General features: G+C 37.9%; 1 protein-coding gene across 1 annotated transcript in view; it reads right to left on the bottom strand.

Moving 5' to 3' along the window:
* Window positions 1-16,943: 16,943 nt before the first annotated feature.
* The window catches only part of TDP1 (tyrosyl-DNA phosphodiesterase 1), a 164,491-nt gene continuing 159,079 nt past the window's right edge, over window positions 16,944-22,355 (bottom strand). The window contains exon 16 of the mRNA XM_044664999.1: window positions 16,944-17,457. Coding sequence (XP_044520934.1) covers window positions 17,384-17,457 — 74 coding nt within the window. The 3' untranslated portion in view covers window positions 16,944-17,383. The remainder of the gene's footprint in view (window positions 17,458-22,355) is intronic.

Below are 22,355 nucleotides of genomic sequence, written 5' to 3'. Positions count from 1 at the left end.
GGGTATTATTCCAAATATCTTTTCCAGAATGCTTGGACTACTTCCCAACTTTACTCACATTGGATCAATATGTCTTTTCCCCCAAAGCCCAACAATGTATGTTTTCCATTTTTTTCATCATTGGCAGTTTGTTGGGTATAAGATAAAGTGTCATACTTGCTTTAATTTGCATTTCTCATATTATAAATATTTTAGAGGATTTTCATATGATTCTTGATACTTCTTTTGAGAATTGCCTGTTTATATCTTATTTTTCTATTGGATAATGGCATTTGATCTCATAGATTTGTATCAATTCCCTATATATATCTTGAATATCAGACCTTTATCAGAGACATGTGCAGCAAATAATTAACTGTTTATCTTCTAATTCTAACCGCATTGATCATATATACATGCAAAAACTTCACAATTTTACATTTAAACATTTTTATTTTGTCTCTTCTTTTTGTCCCTTGATTGGTTCAGATCTCTTCCTCTAACTATAGTTTATATATAGTTTATGATATGAAATTAGTATCCAAGTCATATTCCTTTGGAATTTATTGTGGTAAATGGAATTGGATGATGATCTAAGCCTAATTTTTAGCTTTCCAGTTTTCCGGGCAGTTCTTGTTGAATAATGAACTTTTATTCCTATAGTTGGTAGCTCTGGTTTTATCAACCATTGTTGTTATATCCAATTTTATCCACCTGTTTCGTACCTAATCTATCCCATTATTCAATTTTTCTGTTTTAAAATCAGTATCAAATAGTTCTGATAAGTGCTTTGTAATGTAAAGATCCAGTATTGCCAAGACTTCTTCCCAATTTTTCATTATTTCTCTTGAAAATCTTGAGCGTTTGTCCTTCTATATAAATTTTAATATTTTATCTGGTTCTATGAAAGATTCTGTTGGTAACATTATTAGAATGTAAATTAATTTAGGTAGCATTATATCTTTTATTATATTTGCATTATATATTATATCATATTATATTACATTATATTACATTGTATCGTATCATATTACATTACATTATATTATATCATATCATATTAATTGTATTATATTATATTATACTATACTATACTACATTATACTATACTATACTATACTATACTATACTATACTATACTATACTATACTACATTATATTATTACTTGATCCCCTTCTTTATTTCTTATGGCACAATAATATTCCATTATATTCATTTGCCATAATTTTCTTTGGTCCAACCATGAACAGTTAATACCTCTACAGTTATTTAGATCTTTATTTTTACTAAGTGCTTAATAGTGGTATTCCTATAATTCTAGTGCCTTGGTAGATGAACTTTGAGGTATTTTCAATCAATCAACAAAATTTATTAAGTACCTGCTCTGTGTAGTAGATTATTGATTCTAAGAATGGTTTGTGAAATCTTGTTGGTCCTGTTTTCCTAAGAAATGGGACTGGGATGGGGAGAACACATTGGAGAACTTTGCCCTTTNATGAATTACATTATACTATACTATACTATACTATACTATACTATACTATACTATACTATACTATACTATACTACATTATATTATTACTTGATCCCCTTCTTTATTTCTTATGGCACAATAATATTCCATTATATTCATTTGCCATAATTTTCTTTGGTCCAACCATGAACAGTTAATACCTCTACAGTTATTTAGATCTTTATTTTTACTAAGTGCTTAATAGTGGTATTCCTATAATTCTAGTGCCTTGGTAGATGAACTTTGAGGTATTTTCAATCAATCAACAAAATTTATTAAGTACCTGCTCTGTGTAGTAGATTATTGATTCTAAGAATGGTTTGTGAAATCTTGTTGGTCCTGTTTTCCTAAGAAATGGGACTGGGATGGGGAGAACACATTGGAGAACTTTGCCCTTTGACTCTGAAGAAGGTCAGGGTTGAAGTATGGTCCCACCAACAAATAATGAATTAAGTCCATTATATTCAGAGAAATAAAAGAAGTACTTTTGATGTCATTTCTAGGGAAAGCTGCTGAAATTCTTGAGTAGTATCTCTGGAATTCTATTATCCAAGGAAAATTTCTGGGAGGTTTCACTTGCATTGATAATAGCAGAGGATGTGGCGTTATCCTTGGCTAAATAATAAGGGGTTAGAAAAAAAGAAAACCAAAAATCTCAGGGCCCCCACAGACCACCAGTGGGGTGATCTTTTGAGATGAAGGCAAAGCAAAAAGATCCTCCCTCACCTCATAACTATTCCCATACCCCAACTCCCAATTTCCATTTCCTATAAATTTATGCATAATTTTTGGTTGGGGACTCAGAAGGAACTTGAAGAACCCTAGAAAAGAGGTATAAGCAGACTGTATGAGGGACAAATACAGCACAACATATCTTCAGCTAGAGGGGAAAATGTAGCATCTACCTAGCTCAGGTCCAGGGAGAGGTCCAACTTTTATTTTTGAGTCTTAGCCACCAAATAGTAGTAGAAATCCTGCATGATCACCTGGTCAGTTTAGACCACAGGGAGCAGGATCAGAACTATGTATGAGGAAGGTGAACTCTGAAGTAGCAGTAGAAACCAGGCTTTTATTTCCTCTGCTTTCACATATGTGGTACATTTGAACCTAGTTAAAGTAAACCAGTAGGTCAAACAGGGCCAAAAGCAGAATGATAAAGGTTTGAATTGCTTGAAAGTCCCACCACAGGCACAAGAGAAGATTATAACCATTAAAATACAGGCCTTATATCTGAACTACACAGGACATCCATAGTACTTTCTGCACTACCTGGATCAATATGATACTCTTCCTGAAGATTGTGACCTTCCCTATGGACAGAGCATCAGACACTAGTATTTCCACTGGCCAAGTATCACTAGGAGCATACAGAGGCCAAGAGCCATGGAATAAGGTTTAGAAAAGACCTGTATTGGTATAATCAGAGAGGAAGAATAGAATATATGGATCCTTTCTTCAAAAGCCTTTTATTAAGTATAATTTTTGTTGTATTGTGGTCAATGATCACTATAGATTTGTTATATCTAACGTTTTGGAAATCCTATTCCAGTCCTTTATTATCTTTTCTTCAGATCTTTATAGATCTATAAGGGGTACATTGGAATTCTCAACTATTATACTTTTACTATCTATTTATCCCAGTAGTTTAATTAACTTTTCATATAAGGACTTAGATACTCTGGCATATGATATATAAATATTATATATTGATATTATTTCATTATCTATGGTAGATTTAATCTTAATGTTTTCTAGCTTATCACTTTTAATCATGTGTAGTTTTACTGTTGCTTATTTGAGATCCTGATCCATGTCCCCAATATTCTGATTCTCTTGATGTATAATACATTCTGCAGTAACTCACATTTACTCTTTGTGAATCTTAGTTTCAAGAATGTTTCCTATAAACAACATATTGTTAGCTTCTGCTTTCTAATCCGTGTTGCTAGCCTCCATTTTATGAGTAAATTTATACCATTCACATTCATGGTTGTGATCCATAATAATACTTTTCCATCCATCATATCCTCTTATACCATACCACCCATGGCAAAGCTCTCTACCTCCCTTTTTATAATAAAGAAGACAGTGGAGAAACAAAAAGAATATCAATAATAATAGCAATCTGTGGGAGAGAAAAAGTGGTTTCACTCACTCTTCTGCTGTTCCTCCCTTTATCCAGTTCAGTTCCTGATCACTGGTTTTTATACTTTTACTTTTTCCCCCTTTATCAACAAATCTCCAAAGCTAAAGTTTTGTTTCTATTTCCTTCCTGACTTTACCCTCTTTCTTAGGTTCATGATCTAACTTCTTCCTATTCACTTCTCCTTTTTTTATGTTCTTCTAGAACACCCAATTTATAAGACATAGTAAATTTCTCCTTTTTCTTCCTCATTTCTTCCCATGTATCACTTTCTACTGCTTTTCTTTCCTCTTTTAAATATAATGATATGGAAGCAATCCAGCTCTAGGACATGGTTTTTCTTTACTGCATCTATGAACAGTGGAATTCTGAAGGGACACTTTTCTCTTCTCCTCCTATTAGAAAGCAGTCACTTCATGATCTCTTAACTTCATGTTGCCTAACTTTTCTAGTTTCCTTTTGTTTCTCGTGTTTGCATTTCAAAGTGTCTTCTCAGTTGTGGTCTTTTCTTTAGAAATGTTTGAAGGGGTTGTAAGTCTTCATCTTTTGCCCTTTGGCATATCCTATTCAAAGGTTTTTCTCTACTTTATAGTGTCTTGTGATCTTGACTATGGTCTCTTGTTAGCTCAACTCCTGTCTATAGTGATATTTTTCCTTTAAACTGGAAACTTTGGATTTTGACTATGACATTCTTGGGCATTTTCAATTTTAGTTTTCTTTAAGGTGGACAACAAATTCTTTCTGTTTTCACTTTGTTCTATTTCTAATAGATATAGGCAGTTTTATTTAATGGTTTCTTGAAATGAGGTATCTATGTTTCTATTTTGGCATTATTGTTAGGGAATCCAATGATTCTTTTTTTAAACTCTTACCTTGGACATATTTATTTCTCATTTTCTGTATCATGATTGTAATGCAGGGTTGCAACAATAGCTTTTTGCTTTTGCAAATTCAATTGTAACAGCCCTGGCAGTTAGAAGTTTAGAATGTTCACAAAAAACAGTTGGAAGGGGCAGCTGGGTAGCTCAGTGGATTGAGAGAGCCAGGCCCAGAGACAGGAGGTCCTGGGTTCAAATCTGGCCTCAGACACTTCCCAGCTGTGTGACCCTGGGCAAGTCACTTGACCCCCATTGCCTACCCTTACCATTCTTCTGCCTTGGGGCCAATACACAGTATTGACTCCAAGACAGAAGGTAAGGGTTTAAAAAAAAACAGCTGGAGCCTGAGGTTATAAATAGTGCTGAAGTTCCAAATGAGGTGCTTTTGCCTTTTGGCTTTGGCTTTTGGCTTTGCCTTGGCCTGTGCTTTTGTCTTTTGGGGCATTTGGACCTAGTCTGATTTCTCTAGATCTCTCCCTGATCTCTCCATCTACATCCCTGCTATTTCCCCTGAATTTCCCTTTGGGCCCTGGGAGGAAGGGTGGTTTTGGTGGTTGGACATTCTGGGTTTAGTTTCTGTAGGTAGGTAGAACATCCTAAATCAAGCCATCCCTTATTTAGTGATCTGATAAATACTTTACTTCAGGGCAGTGAAGCCTTCCTGAGTGGGAGAGCCAGTCTCTCTCAGTCTGACTCCTATCTCCTGTGTCTCTTCCCCCAGCATCAGCTTTCTCCCTAGCAGCCCCTACAAACCCTAAAACCTTCTTTCCCTTAGCTTACCTCTAACATTAATAAATCCCCTTTGTTACCTACACAAAAGCCTCTGGTGAACCATTATATTGAATATTAAGGCAAAGGGTGAAGAGGGAAGAATTACTTTCCTTTTATTTCTTGAGGGAAACCTAGGCATCCATCTTGGGCAGGAAGTACCCAGCTGAGCCTTCCTGTAGGCATCAATTTCACTGGCAGGGAGGAGCCTTTGACTCCTCTTTCAAGGGACTTTAGAAATTAACAAAAGAAACCCTCCAGTCAGATCTAAACGTTTCTAGCTAACCCAATTCCTTTGGTATCATAGAGATATCTTCCCTGCCTGAAGGATCCAGTTTATTTCCTCCCAGTACCCTCTGTCTCTAGCCTCATTGATTAGCCTGTTTGAGCAGCCCTTCCTGTATACTCCCATCTATTCCATTTCCTTCCTATATACAACCTGCTTCATTCCCTCAACTCAGCCATCCCCTTCATTCCTCCTTCTATCACCTTATCACCCTTTATCCCTCCTCATTATCAACATTTTTGTCTTTTATTCCATAACACTAGAAATGTTATGGGAGTCCAATTTTTTTAAAACTCTTACCTTCCTTCTTAGAATCAATACTGTGTATTAGTTCCAAGGCAGAAGACAATTAAAGGCCAGGCAGTAAGGGTTAAGTGACTTGCCCAGAGTCACAGAGCCAGGAAGAGCCTCAATTCAGATTTGAACCTAGGACCTCCTATCTTTGGATCTGGCTCTCAATCCACTGAGCTACTTAGGTGCCCCTGGAGTCCAATGATTCTTAAATAATCTCTCTTCAACTTCTTGACTTTTTTCCTTTCTTGAGGCCCTGACATGTCTCAAATCTCCTGCAAGATCTCTTAAGGTTTGTGCTACTAAAGTACTTCACTGGTCTTCCTAAAGCTTTGGTGTTGTAAGAATGGGATTTGTGCAAGGTGGATGGGACAGGAGGAGCCAGAGAAGAAGTGACTGACAGTTGGTGACAGTTGGTGACAGTTAAGACCAGAGAGGATTCTGGGAAAGGCTCTGGAGGAAGGGAAAAAAAGGACTTCCGGTGGAGAACTGAGAGAGGGAGGAGGAGGATATCCCAGCTCAGATCCAGTCCTGAGGGCTTCCTGAGGATCTTTCTTTGGGCACTGAATCCCTGATTCCCTGGTCAAAGATTCCATCGCGTCTCACCCAGCAAGACTTCAATCATCGAGTCAGCTAAGTTTTTGGACTCCATTATGAGAGCCATCTCTTAGGCTCCTTTTCCCATTGCCCAACCTTGCTGAGAGACCCTTTCCAGTCAAACTTACAATTATAGAAAAGGATAGAAATAGGAAATAGAAATAGAAACTGAAGGAGAAGGGGACGAGGGGAGACACTTAGGAGTGGGAACCCTGAAGGTTCCCACCCAAATGATGAACCCCATAGAAATAGAGAAGAGGTCACCCCAAAATCCCTCTGCCCTTCATCCCTTTCCCCAATCCCTATATTGATATTAATAAAAGATATTCATTAGTCAGATAGCATTCCAGAGTGCCTGAGAGACAAGGGTGAGAGGAATCACAGCTTGGGCTAGCTGCCTCCATCTTGTGAAGTTGGCTGACCTTGGGGGAGGCTTGCGTGAACCCCGCCCTCATTCAGAATTGGATTGGGGTCCCCCATATCTCATCTTATAGGGAAGCCTTGCCTCCAACTCCTGTGGGGTGGCACGACCATCCAGGCCCCAGTTTTGGGGTGATACCCCCTTGAAGTCTCTCAGAGTGTATATTTGGTGGGAGGGGAGAGCTAGAAGAGAGTCTTCCATCATAGATTCTCTCCCTCCCCCTCTATCATAACATTGGCTAACCGACTCTGTTAATTCTTATAGTTTGGAATGCCTCAGTGATGTGGTTTTTAACTCCTGACTTGACTCCATAGGTTTCTGGCAAATTTTGTGAAATCCTAGGAAGGATGGAGGAGCTTATTGCTGTTTTTATTTTATTTTTGTTTTATTTATCCTTTATTTATTTTGGCTCATTTTTAGGATTTTGCTAAAATATTTGTAGGAAATCCAAGTTCCTCTAGGACTTTTCTCATTACTATCTTAATGAGAAGTTCTCTAGTCAATAGTTCTGATAAGCACTATGATCAGCCCATGTCATCCGCTAGCTTAGGTATAAAGCAGATAGGTCAACAGGTTATAAGAAATCTGCCTCTTCAATCAGTGATGGAATTAACATGTTTTAACATGTTTCAGGGGACAATGGAGAAGTGATTATATATATATGTATGTATACATATATATATATCCAGATGATAATACTGTAACTACTTATACATTGTATGTCACATTTTTTTTATCTGCCCACTGACATAATTAGTACTTGAAGGGTTTTTTTTTGGTTTCTTTTTTAAATCTCCTTAGGCAATAATACCATGAATGTACTGTGGATTCACTTACCTGCTAGCTATGCAGTTTTGCTATTTGTTTAGTTGCAAATACATGTTTTTAATTATCAAGGTCTATGATGTTGTTTTTGCCTTATTCCATTTTTCTTTTATGCTTATATTCAGTGGACAGTCATCTGCTAGTATGATGTGGGCATATGATGTTTACTGCATACAACTTAAACCTACAGTTATCAAAGCAGGTGGTCAATAATGCTTTGTATTTTATCTATTGCATGTATTTTTGATATATGTTGTGTAATAAGGGAATTTAGGCAGATGTAATAGGGGAATTAGTTTTAGATGTAATAAGGGAATTAGGCAGTATAATAAGAGGATTAGGCTAGGAGTAGTAGCTGGATATAATAAGGTACTGAGGTAATGGGGTGATATGAGACCAAAGGCTGGAAGTAATCAAGGGAATAGGCTAGAGGTATTAGGGAAATTAAGGCAGAGGTAGGGTTAGAATAGAGGATAAGGCACTGTGGATAGGGTTTTGTGAATCCCTAAGGCAGTAAAGTGGGTAAAGAAGGTATAATGGTAAAGGTGGTAAATTGAAGTGGTAGGAGAAGGGAATGGCTGAGTTTAGGGAATATAAACACGGAGATATAGAGTTACAAGGGAGAAAGTGAGGTATTTTGGGCAAACAGCTACAGCCTGGAAAAGACTGGGACATAGGCTTGAGACTGAGACACTTAAGGGAAACAGATTGAGCTCTTCAAGTAGGAAGGGTACTTCTACAGACAAAGGTTAGGGCCAGCCAAGAATGGCTTGAAATTGACTAGAGGGCTGCTAGTCAGTTTCTCAGGTTTACAAAGGAACAGTTCAGAGGAAGTATAAGATTGCACTTCCTCCAAAATGGACACCTCTAACTCCTTTCACGACTCAGAGACTATATGATTCCTTTCTTTCCTTCTCCCTCTCTTATCAATCAACTAATGAAGTAGGCAAAGGTTTTGATTAAAAGACAAACTGGGTTTATTAATTTAAGCGTTGATTGGAAAGGATAGAGGATACACGGTAACCCTAACAGCCACCTAGAGAAAGCTTCAGGTGGGGGAGGGAGACAGGAATGTGAAACTGAGAAAGGACCTGCCTTAACTCAACTCTCAAGTGGTTTTGTAATCAAAGGGGTTAGGAAAGTTAGATACAATGATTCAAAAGATAATTTGTAACAAGGGTAAGCCCTATTTGACTATTTAAAACTGTCAAGTTTAAAACTAACACTCTGAACTACCCTCCTTTTAAAACCCTCAGAAATTCAGGCAGGGAAGGAAAAATGAAGATGGGGAATAAGGGAGGTTAGGGAGATTCAAAGGAAATTACTAAGCTAACAAATTTTTAAGAGAAAAGCTGCAGAATAAAGGCCAAGTTTCAATCAAAGAAAGAGCTCAAATTGACCCTTCTCCTTTCAATGAGTCCCCAGGGTCAACTGACTTTTCCTCAAGATTCCAAACCCTATCAACTGTCAGAAATTCTCTGCAGCAAGGCTTTGCAGGGCTGATACACACTCTATTTGGACTACATTTGTGAATAGTGCCTGACACATTGAGTTAATCATCTTCATTCTGTTAAGAGTGGATGTTTGTTTTGATGCTTGTGATATATATTTGCAGATTTCAAATATGCCACAGCTGGTTTTACAAGAGACTGAAAACTTTTTGATCTTGGGGAGGAACGTCATTGACCTTTGGCAACATTCCTAGGAGACTGATTCAAGAGCCTTGGAAAGAACTGCTTGCCTTCATTCACAGTGGCCTCAAATGGACCACCAACCTCACCTCTCCTGTCTTTGGATTTGCAGGACAAAGAAGCAGGAAGGGTGGCAGGAGTTAGGAAAAGGAAAATAAGGAGCTACTGCTAAGTAGAATGGATAGATAGGAACAAGGATTCTGAGGCAAAGCAGAATGGATGAAAACTGCACCACTAAAATCTAGTTGAGATTTGGAAACTAAAGCTCTAGACACTGATTCTCCTTCTTCCCCTTTCTTTTCTACCAAGAGTATGAGATTACGCACTAGTTATTCTGAATTTCACTATCTCAAAAAGTTATTTCCATGCACAAAGGAGAACATCAAAAGAGGATGCTCTGGGAAGCTGTGAATCTCAGCTTCACACTGATTTCTTAAAAATTGATCTAATAAATTCTACACATTACTTTCAAAACTTTTGCATTTTGGTACTTGCTTTTATTCTCTTCAGCACATTAAAAATACTTCATTGTAGCCTCATTTTTGATATGTTAAGCCCTAACCTCAATAAACTAAAAGAAAAAAACTTTTGTAAAAAGCAGTCAAGCAAAAGGAATCTATACAGTGGCATGTCCAAAAATAAATGTCTTTTTTTTTTGCACCTTGCGTCCATTTTTGCGTCCACTACTAGGCAGTGAGTAATATGCTTCCTCATAGGTCCTCTGAAGATATATTCATTAGATGGATCAGAGTTTGTAAGGTTTTTTTTTTTTTAATAATCTTACTCAGAATTCTATCCACTGCACCACCTAGTTGCCCCTAGGAGAGTTAGTACAGTGCTCACTTGAGAGATATCTCCAAAGGCTTCAACCAGTAGTTTGGCATTCCACAACTCTTGGTTTTTGTGGCAATTGTGACCAGCAGAATCTGTTGATCTCAGCCCCATTTTTTTCCCTTTTGTATTTTGTATTTGCATTTGCTTCGTCCTCTACTAAGCTCTCCTATTTGAATGGAAATTTAACAATATTGTTTTTAGACTTGACTCAGCTAAAAAAAAATTCCTTGGAGTCAGTTTCATTTACCTATCTTCAAATCCTAGCACCATTCCTGACAATCTGGAGCTGCTTGATCAATGTTTTGTTTCATCTTGTTTTGTTTTAAATTAACTGATTGAATTATGCAATTTTAGGAATAGAAGAAACATCTGCAATATTAGTCAAAAGAACACTTGTCTTAAAGACCTGGGTTTTCACTTTTCCACCATGAATCTTCATTTCATTGAGGGAGTCAGATTCTAAGGTCTCTTTCAATCATTTTTATGGATGAGGCAAGGGAAGTCAAGAGAGTTCAAGTGACTTGTTTTACATCAGTGGTGTCAGTCTCAAATAGAAACAGAGTCACTAGGTCTTACCAAAGGATCCTAGAATGTTACAGATTGGCTTAGAAAACCACATATTAACATTATCTGTTTTGTTGTATTTTTATTTATTTTTTTAAACATTTCCACTTAAATCTGGTTCCAGAAGCACTCAAGAGTGAATGTTGTCATACATTCAATACCTCTGCCTGACATTACAAAGAAAATTAATGGGAGGGCTTATAATGCCCATCATTATTTTTTTTTGAGGACCACTGAGTTTAAACTTGATGGTACTCCAATCCCAACATATATGGAACAGTAGTAAACTGAGAGAAAAAGTCTTTCCTCCCATTCTAGTGAGCTTTAATCATTAAGCACTCCCTATGTGCCAGGCTTTGTGATAAGCCCTGGGGATAGAAAAAAAAAAGAGACAAAAAACAGTTTCTGCCCTCAGAGTTTATTACCTAATCCTAGAGACAAACATGCAAACAAAAATGTACAAAGCAAGCTATATATAGGCTAAATAGGAAATAATAACATTTATAATTATTACTATAATAATGAGAACTGTAATGCAAGGTGACTAACAGAAACTTCGCTTCTGTAATTTCTAACAGTCACAAAAAGTCAGTTCAACATCTTATAATCTTCAGAAAGTCAGTTAGAACTTAAAGCTATAAATAGAGGTGAAGTTCCGACTGATGGGGGCTTTTGCCTTCTGGCTTTCGCTGTGGCTGGAGGCTTTTGCTTTGGCTTAACCTGTTGGCTTTGGCCTAATTGCTTTGGCCTTGGCCTGTGCTTATTCAGTCTTGGGAAATTTGGACCTATCTCATTTCTCTGGACCCTTCCCTGATCTCCCATCTCCATCCCTCCCCTTCCCCAAATTTTCTTTGGGTCCTGGGTGGGAGGGCTTGGTGTTTAGACATTGTGGGTTTAGTTTCTATAGGCTAGTAAAGTATCCTCAAATAAGTTACCCCAAGTTTTAACGATTTGACAAGATTTTACTAAAAAGGCAGTCAAATCTTCCTGACAGGGAGAGCTGGACTCTGTCTAAACCTCTCCGCAAACCATGCCCCACCCTCACCACTCTCCCTAGCAGCAATTAGAAAACCCTGAACCCCTCTCCCCTTCTGACTGACCCTGGTATTAATAAATCCCCTTGTTATCTATTCAAACCCTCTGGTGAATCATTGTGTTGAAAATTAAGACAAGGGCTCAAGAGGAAGGAATCATTTTTCTTTATTTCTTGAGAGAACTGGGGGCATCCATCTTGGCAGGAAGTACCTACTCAAGGACTTCCTCCAGCCATCAGTTTGACTGGCAGGGAGGGGCCCTCTTGACTCCTCCCTCAAGAGACTTTGAAACTAAGGAGAGAAACCCTGCAGGCAAACCTAAACATTTCTTACTGGACCTAGTTTCCTTCCTGTATCCTCTGTCTCAAGCCTCTGGGAATAAACGTGTTTGAGTTGCCCTCTTGTACATACCCCATATCCTTTATCTCCTAAATACCTTCCCATACCTTCATTTCCTCCTCCAATCACCTTATAATCCCCTATGCTCCATTATCCTTCCTCACACCCAAATTGCATTCATTGATTCACTCAGATTATTTATTTATTCTTGATAAAAGAACACACTGGGGTTGGAGAGGGCTCAGAGAGGATTTTAGTTGAGTCCTTACTAAATAATAATGTAGTTATCATTTGTCATATAAAATGTGTAACTAAACCATTTAGATTATAGCTACAAGTAAGTCATAAACAATAATAAGTTTTATTACTATAAATACAGACCATCTGTTCAAACTGCAGGGATTTATCATCCATAGGCAAATGGAGTAAAGTTGATATGCCTATTGTTACCCAGGCATGAAACCAGAAATTACAAATCATGAAATTGTGATGAATTATTCATAGACAAAAGTTATCTAAAATAACAGTCCTTTGTAGTTTGGTTTGAAATGAAAACATGCTATGACAGGTTCAAGTCCAGAATGCTTTTTATTCTTCTATGACTAACTTTATTCATATATAATAACCATCTCTGCAACTGCCTTGCTGAGATTCATCAATTCTCTCTGTAGCAGGAAGGCCAAGAAGAAAAATATTTTTAGACTTTTCAAATGACTTCAAATAGTGATAAAAAGTCTTATATCTGAGGGTAGAGAATAGTTCTTGACCCCGGGGAGAACAAGTATAGACTTTAGACTGTTGTTTTTTGTTCAGCTGTTTCAGTCGTGTCTGGTTCTTTTTTCATGATCCTAATTTGGGTTTTTTCTTGGCAAAGAGATCAAGTTGCCATTTCCTTCTCTAGTTCATTTTACAGATGAGGAAACTGAGGCAAACAGGATTAAGTGGCTTGCCCCAGATCACCCATCTTTTAAGGGTTTGAGGCCAGATTTGACTAAGGAAGATAAATCTTCTTCACCTGACGTCTGGCACTCTACCACTGTGCCACCTAGCTGCTCAGACTTTCTTGTTTATTTTATTCCAGGAACAAATTTACACCTAAATTTTCCAAGGTTACATGATTCATGTTGTGTCCCCTCTCCCCTTCCAAAATTGACAATAGCTGCTCAGACTTTAGCCTAATAATGGTTATTTTTTCTGTTAACTTTAGGACCTCATCAATGGATTTTAATGAACAAGATTCTTATTTCTATTTCAAATGTATTTTCTTTTTTCAATATCAATACAAAGGACCTACCAAAACCACTGTATTAACATAATAAAAGGAGAAAACATGGTTCAGTTCATTTCATGAAGCCATCACACTTAAAAGGGTATAGTGCACTTCAACATGGCACCCAACTATTGACCTTCCTGGCTTCCTTGAAGTCCCAACTAAAATCCCACCTCCTACAGGAAGACCTCCCCTCCCCTTCTTCATTCCAGTGTTTTCCCTCTGTTAATTATTTCCTATTTATCCTGTATATAGCTTGCTTTGTATATCTGTTTACGTATTTTCTTTGCCATTAGGCAGTAACTTCCCGGAGGTCAGGAACTGGCTTTTACGTCTTTTTATATCCCCAGTGTTTAGCCAGGCAGCACATCGTAAATCCTGAAGAAATGTTTAGTGATTGATGACATCTGAAAAGGAGTATAGGAGAAAACAGCAGAGATGCAGGCATTGTTAGGATTTTTTGAAGGTAGGAAGAAATTGAATTAAAATAATACTTTTAGAAATAGTTAATATTTATACAGTGCTTTACTATGTGTCAAAGCACTGGACTAAGTACTTAATAATATTATCTCATTTGGTCCTCACAACAACTTTAGGAAGTAGATGCTGTTATTATTTTCATTTTACAGATGAGGAAACAAAGGCAAAGAGGAGTTAAGTGAAGTACCTGCCCCGGGTCACACAGATAACAAGTGTCTTCAGCTGAATTTGTACCCAGGTCTTCCTGACTTTAGATCTAGTGCTCCATCTGCTGGACCAGCCCCCCCAAACACTTAGAGGTGAATACTGGACATATTTTTTGTCCATAAATTTTAAAATTCTTTTCATAGGAAGTTCATGGATCCTTAAAAGCTGGGAGAATCCCTAGAATAGATCATCCTATGGAGATCACAGAATTTTAACGTCAGAAGGGACCTCAGTAGCCATCTAGCCCTCAGATCTATTCCGGATCAGAACGCCTACTACAAAAAGGGGGCACCCATATTTTACTTGAAGGTTTTCAGAGAGGGAGCCTCCAAGGGAGCCCATTCCTGCTCTGGACACCTCTGATTGTTAGAAGCCTTTCCTATAGTCTAAAAGCATCGACCTCCCTCTTTGCAGCACCCCCCCCCAACATCTCAGAGCTACATAGAACAAATCTAGTCTCTACTAGGGGACAGCCCTTCCAGTCCAGCAAAGACTGCATCTTTGTATCCAAAATGTCATCTCCTCCCGGAGTCTTCTCTGGTTCAGGACAGTTTGTTTTTCTTCAACTGGTCCTCAAGGGACGTGGACTCAAGGCTATTCACCACTGGAGATGGGGGGTGTTTTCCCTCCTTCTTTTTGAACCCCCATCCCTTAACCTAGTGACTGGTACATTTGTCAGCACTCAGTGGTTTTCAGTCGTGTCTGACTCTTTGGCACGCCATTGGAGAATTTCTTGGAAAAGATATGGGAGTTAAGGCTTACCATTTCCTTCTCCAGATCATTTTACAGATGAAGAAACTGAGGCAAACAGGGTTAAGTGGCTTGCCCCAGGACACACAGTCTGAGGCTGAATTTGAATTCTATTTTGAATAATTTGAAACTCAAAATTTTAATTTTGGACTCTAGCCCCAAAACTTTATCCACTAGGCTACCTAACTACCCTAATGTGCCAGGCACCTAGTAGATGCATAATAAATGCTTATTGTTTGACTGATTTGCATCCCTGGCATTCAGTACAGTGCCCGCTTAGGCACTGAGGCAGCTCATGGTATAGTCCAGGCTGAGACATGTACTAGCTGTGTGATCTTGCACAAGTCACTTTACCTCATATACCTCCATTTCCTTTTATATAAAATGGGGATAATAACAGTGGCTACCTCACCCGGGTTGTTAGGGTCAAATAAAATATTTATAAAACACTTAACACAGGGCTCAGTAAATAGTAGGTGCTCTATATATGCTTATTCCCTTCCCCATCTCTAATAAATGCTTCTTAACTGGCTATTCTGGTTTCTCTCCTTTGGATACTCTTTAACTTATTAATGGCTTTCCTAAAATCTGGTGCCTAGAACAACTCTTATATTTCATGAGTCTCTGACTAATAAAGCTCTATGCATTCTACCATACTAATTCCACTAATTTTTGCAGCATTTTGTGGAATTCAGTTAAGTCTTTTTAGGAAGATAGAACAAGATACACATAACTGCCAATTTGTTTTTTTTCCTGAAGTGCCTCCTCAATTTACCTTAGGTATATTATTAAAATATTTTAAATATAAATTAATATTTAATATAACAACATTTAATATAATTTGTATTTTGCACAACGAGCTCCCTGGCTGGATTCCCGGAAGCACAACTTGAAAGCTATGGACTCTTTGAGAATTAAAAGAAGAAAAGCAAATGCATTTAAAAAGCTGGGAAATAAGTCCTCTGAGGAAAGATTAAAGACAGATCTGAAGTTTTCAAGATTATGGAGGCCCATTATAAGAGACGGCAATGGACCGCCTATCAGCTTCCTTAAGACCAGAACACGAATAAGGGATAAAATCATAACAGCTTCCTGGTAACAATGAGATACTCAAAGAGGCAACATGGCATTAGTGATAAGTATTAGATTAGGAATCAGACAGTGTGGGTTCAAATCCTGACTCTGCATCTTACTTCAAATGGGGCCCTCTCACAAGTTATCATGTTTCCCCTCTCAAGGCCTTGATTTCTTCAGCAAAATGAAGCGGTTGGCAGGAAAATAATATATATAATAGAAAAAAAAAGGAAAGAACAAAAAGGTTTAACTGAATTCTGCTTAATTATGACAACTCATTTATTCTGAAAAGAAAAAAATGTACCTTTCTCCATTCTTTCTGGCAAGGGGAAACTGTGAGTACAGAAAATACTCATACTATCAGATTTGACCAATGATGTGTTGGCTGGTTTTGTCAACTTATCTTTTTTTTTTTGGCTTCCTTTTTTGTTTTTGATATAAGATTTGGTCCATTGGGTAGGGGAGGGGAATATATTAAAAAATAAAGAGGACACAAAGACAAAAATTATAAATAAAAATGTATTCATGTAAATATACATACATGCAAATATCCATCTCTATCTAATCTATTGCACTATTTACCAAAAAGGAACTGACCTAAATATCCACAAAGCCATCGTTCTGGCTCTAAAACCATATAATGATCCTCTCTATCGAGAACTTTAGGCAAATGAGAGATGAGATGACTTAGTTTACAATCTGGAGATCCCTCTAGAACCAACATATAATCTGTTCCCAAATGGGAACCTAATAGGCAAAAATAGGGAAATGCTAAAGCTTGAGTGTGAGTATGATGGGCTACAGAACAAAAAGTATAATAAGGAGGCCAGCTGCCTATGGTGATGACCAGTTATTATAAGTGCCTTAAATGAGGAGACTGGTTTTAACAATAATAACAAAGTCACATTATGGAGCAGTGAATTCCACCAATATTTGCAGCAACATTTGAGGCAATCCCTGGAGAATTTAAGATGATAAAATGTACTTGGCAGAAACAATTTAACTAAATTATCATTTATTTATTCTTTCAGAGTTTCAATGGCACAAACAGCATCTTTCACAGTGGATGGTGGGAACATAATACAGAAACACGAACAACTTTGGATTCAAATTTGCTGAGACAAGTTTGAATCTAGAAAAGATTGAGGCTAATGTAAAACCCAATTTCTTTGAGCATTTTTCTCTGATAGCCTCAATTCAAAATGTATGCATACCAAAATCAGTTAAAATAAGTTTTAGTAATAATACAATCAGGAAAAGTCACCTTTAATTCCTTGAACATATATTTTTAACTGTTTTGTTCAATATTTTTTCCATAAGGTTATTATTTTTTCCTGTGGACATTCTAAATATAATTGTATACTTGAGAATAAGAAAGAATCCAGTCTATGGGCTCAGGGTCTATCTGATTTCCCTTCTTCAGGCTGCCTTAAGTATTTCATGATGGGACCCACATATTTCCATGTGTGTCTGGTGCCTTAGTATAGGGGATATTCCAAATCCACGGACGATCTGAAACATAAAGAAGAACAAAATTCCATAAAATTAAAACAATTCAGGGGAAAGACCATTTGTGTTACTGTTGTACAATTCTGTCCCAAACATAAATGTGAACATGAGAAGGGCTGTCATAAACATACATAGAATTCTGGGTGAAGATCTTGGGCAAGATTTATGGGAAGACATCAACAAGGGACTCACAGAATAAGCAGGTGGTCTATAACACTGGAGGGAGTTGGGGCATTCAATGAATCACAGATCCATTAAAATGATCACATCCTTTTTCATACAAGGCTCCTTTGGAATGTTTGCACTAAAGTTTAGAACCATCACTGACTTTTTTCCTAGGATAAATCTTTTTCTAAGTAAAAAGTGAGTGGGGTCATGTTTTCAAAAAAAGGATGACACATTCTGATGATTCTGTACAATTTAGTACCTGAGTAGTAGCAACAGTAATGATAATAACAATTGTTCAAAGTTCTATAGCACTTTACATGACCTAAACGGATCCTCACAACTTTATGAGATAAAGTAGTCTAAGGATCGCTTCATTTTACAAACAAGGAAAAAGACTCAAGAGATATGAAATAATTTGCTCAAGGTTACAAAGTGAGCAAATAGCAGAGCCAGGTATAAATCACTAGATGAGGGATCAATGGACCTTGATTCTTGGTTCTGTGTCAATCATTGGCCCAACGGTGAGACCTGAAGCAAGTCAATACATACTTACCTAGGCCTCAGTTTCTTCTTCTATGTAATAAGGGATTTGGATTAGATAATATCTAAGGTTCCTTCAGGGATAGAATCCTGTGGTTCCTTTCTTTTTTCAGTTCAATTTATTGTTATTTTTATTAACAAAAATCCTCTCCTCCCTTCCCCACAATGGGGAGGGGGGGGGGGAGAAAAAAAATAAACATTTGTAACAAATACAAAGTCAAGCAAAACAAACTGACCATGTCAAAAACATATGTCTGAATTCTATGGTTCTGATCATGAAAGTTGGTTGCTTTGAATAGTGTTTGCTTTAAGTAAAATCCAGAAAGAACAGAAGAGCCATGAGATGCTCATTTAAATTACTGGAAAGCCTTTGACCACTTAGTACCTTACATATGCATTTTCCATTTCCCACTCTTTCCATTCTATCCTCCCTTCCATTAATGTTTCTCTATTATTTCTCCACCCTGGTACATACTCAGATTTATTTTCCAATAAATAACGGCCTGAAATGATCAAACTTAAAAAATATGTCACTTGACTAATGCTTCCATTAAATATAACTGGATCAAAATGTGATTTTTTTTTAAAAGAGGTCAATACAATTTTTCAATCACTAAAAGAAACATGGCATTAGTAATTTAAAAAGGAAAAAAAATAAAGCAACTATATCAATCTCTTTTATTAGGAACAGTCTTTGGCCTTCCCCCCCAGCCCAAGTTTTTTCAGACTGTCTGTTTTTCGTTACGAATCCTCACAGTGAATATTCAAACACACACATATATTCTGATGGCCTCCATTAAAAAAACAAACAGATGATTTGTTTCTGCAAAGCCAACACTCTTGACTTTGGTATTACTACCTGGCATTAAGATTTGCAAGGAGGGGCGATTTTGGTATTCTTAATAATGAGACCCTCTAATCTTGCTCAGATGCTCCAATGTGGCATGGAGGTAATGCTGGTTTTAAATGCTACGCCAATGGACCACAACCCTGGCAGATTGTGCGCTAAGCTGGAACGGTCTTGAGAATGACTCTGGCTGCAGACTATACAGTATGTCTGGCATCCAAAGGCCAGGCTGCTGAATCTGGAGAGGTCTGTCATCAGTCTGACTACAGGGCAATGGCATTTTTTTTCCACCACAGCAACTAATATTTTCTATTTATGAAGATAGAGGAATTGTGACCCGAATCAGGGGGAGAGACTATCCACACAAACAAAATCACGGAACTGTAGTGCATTTGAGCTGTTGTTCTTGCTGTTCAGTCATTTTCAGTTGTGTCCCGCTCTCTGTGACTCGTTTGGGATTTTCTTGGTAGATATAAGAGTAGTTTATCATTTCCTTCTCCAGCTCGTTTTGCAGAGGAGAATACTAAGGCAAATAGGGTTAATGGACTTGCTCAGGGTCCTACAACTAAGAAGTGTCTGAGGCCAGTTTTGAAATAAGGAAGGAGAGTCTTCCTGACTAGACCTGGCACTCTTATCTACTGAGTACTAAAATGTTAAAGGGAAAAACAATCCAAAGAGTTCCCTCCCCTCTCTGAGACCTGAATGGTGAATTATGTCCACGCTACTCTTCTGCTCTTCCTGAGTTGCTGGCTCCTGAATGGGTTTTTCATGTAGGCCCTAGCTATTGCCTTCGGGGTCTTCCCCAAAGTCTTGACTTGAGACGTGAACTAAAGGAAATATTTGATAAAGGAAATGGCACTGTTAAAATAACAGCAACAAAACCCTCCAAAACCGACAAAAGCAGATATTCTCAGTGCACTTTATTTTTTTAACCTTTTGTATCAATTCTCTTTTGTTTGTTTGTTTTCCCCTTAAATTCTTACCTTCTGTCTTAGAATCAGTACTAAATATTGGTTCCAAGGCAGAAGACAGGTAAGGGATAGGGAACTGGGGTTAAGTGACTTGCCCAGGGTCACACAGGTAGGAAGTATGTGAGGTCAAAATTGAACCCAGGACCTCTTGTCCCCAGGTCTGGCTTTCTATCCACTTAGCTGCCCCCTTATGATCAAATCAGTTCTTAGACAGAAGAGCAGGAAGGGTTAGGCACTAAGGGTTAAGTGACTTGGCCACAATCACACAGCTAGGATGTGTTTGGGGCCAGATTCAATCCAGGTCTTCCCAACTCTGTGCCTGGCGCTCTATCCACAGTGCTACCTAGCGCTGCCCCTATATTGCACTTTAAGCCTAAAAGATAATGTAATTGTCCATAAGAGGATATTAAGATTTAGAGTTAAGAAGCTTCTCCTAGGGCTCCTTCCATGACATCGTGCTATTTCTCTTAAAAGATCTGTGAGGTGTCATGTAGCTTCTGCTTCTACATTTCCGGGGATGGGGAACTCAGTTTCTCACCTATTTTTGTCGCTCTTCATTGTTAAAGTTTATTTCTAAAATAAGTTGGCATGTACCATGACTAAATTTCATTTGTTCCGATCCCTAGAATGACAGAGCATGAGCCTAAAACTCTCTTCCACAAGACATGTAATTGAAATGTTTAAATAGTCATTGCATATCTTCTAAGTCTTCTTTTCTCCTCCCTCATTCCTCATGATTCCTCTAAATCTTGGTCAACTCTCTCCGAATGTTCCCTTTCGTCAGTGTCTTTCCTAAAACATGGTGTCAAGTGAACACAATCCAGAGAAGGAAAAAAGCATTTCTATAGTACCTGCCATGTGCCAGACAGAAGCTATCATCATCCCCATTTGGCAATGGAGGAAACGGAAGCAGACGGAGATGAAGATGATGTGATTTGTCTGTTGTTACACAGCCGGTAAGTGTCAGTGGCAGGTTTTACACTCTAGCCTTTCTAAATCCAGGCTCAGTGCTCTATCTAGCGAGCCACCAGCTTGCCTCTAAAAGTCTAGACAGAGTCCACGTAGGGCAAAACCTAGCAGGTTATCTCTCCCTTGTCTGGGTCTGTCACCGAGGTTGTTCAGTCCTTTTACGGCTGTGTCCTGACACTTTGTGACCTCCTTATGGGTGTTTTTTTTTTGTTTTTTTTTGTGGCAAGGATACTGGTGTTTTGCCATTCCTTTTCCAACTCATTTTCCAGATGAGGAAACTGAGGACAACAAGGCTAAGTGACTTGTACACAGCTAGTAAGACAAGGTCAGATGAAAGTTAGATGCCAGGTTTGCTTGCTATTTACTATACCACCGAGCTGCCAGTTTGGGTCTCTGTGATTTTATTAGTGCCATCTTAGTCCATGTCATGATGGTGGCTCATGTCGAGTCTGTAGTCAACTATACTATCAACTGCTGTAAAGCCAGGGCAGCTAGGTGGAGCAGTGGACAGAGGGCCAGGCCTGGAGTCAGGAAGACTTGCTGGCTGTGTGCCTGAATAAGTCACTTAACCTTTTTTGCCTCCATTTCCTCATCTGTAAAATGAACTAGAGAAGGAAATGGCAAACTACTCCAGTATCTTTGCCAAGAAAACCTCAAATGGGATCACAAAGAATTGGACGTGATGGAACAACAATAATTGTTAAGCCATCATTACCTCTTTCCACCTTGAACTTCTGTAATTGACTTTTCAATAGGTATGAGATTCTTCTTATCTTTGTGAGATTGTATCTTGTTAGCTTGGGTATATCTTTCAGATCCTACAATTCTGATTCTTTCATTCAACTAGCTATTCCTTCCAACTTATGTCATTCAAAAAATCTGATAAAGCATATTTTCCATGTCTTTTTTATTTTTTAAAACCTTTATCTTCCATTGTAGAATTAGTACTAAGTATGGATTCCAAGGAAGAAGAGCAGTAAGGGTTAGGCAATAAGGGTTAAGTGACTTGCCCAGAGTCACATAGCTAGGAAATGCCACCTAGCTGCCCCCATTCCATGTCTTTCCAAATCAGTGATAAAAGGGGAAAAAAGGTTAAACAGAAAAGTCTTAGGATAAGACCCGTTGGTATATATCATGAGAGGCTGCCATCTGGTTTGACAATGATCTATTTATTAATCAACCTCTTTGCATATGACTATTAGGCATATAAAAGCCAGACCCCTTAGACTTGACCTATCAACACTGCCAAGAAGGCAACACTAAATGTTTCTATTATTCTTTTTTGCCATGTTAAGAAGATGAACTATTTATTTTTGATAATTGTTGGGCAAGTTGAAAATATATAATTCATAAAGATTTGGGCTGGAAATCATCATGACTAAGTCAATTATTTCATTACTAGCTCT

Source organism: Gracilinanus agilis, chromosome 2 (assembly GCF_016433145.1).
Source record: "Gracilinanus agilis isolate LMUSP501 chromosome 2, AgileGrace, whole genome shotgun sequence".
In the NCBI taxonomy this organism is placed as follows: Eukaryota; Metazoa; Chordata; class Mammalia; order Didelphimorphia; family Didelphidae; genus Gracilinanus; species Gracilinanus agilis.
This window is presented reverse-complemented; position numbering and strand designations above follow the sequence as displayed.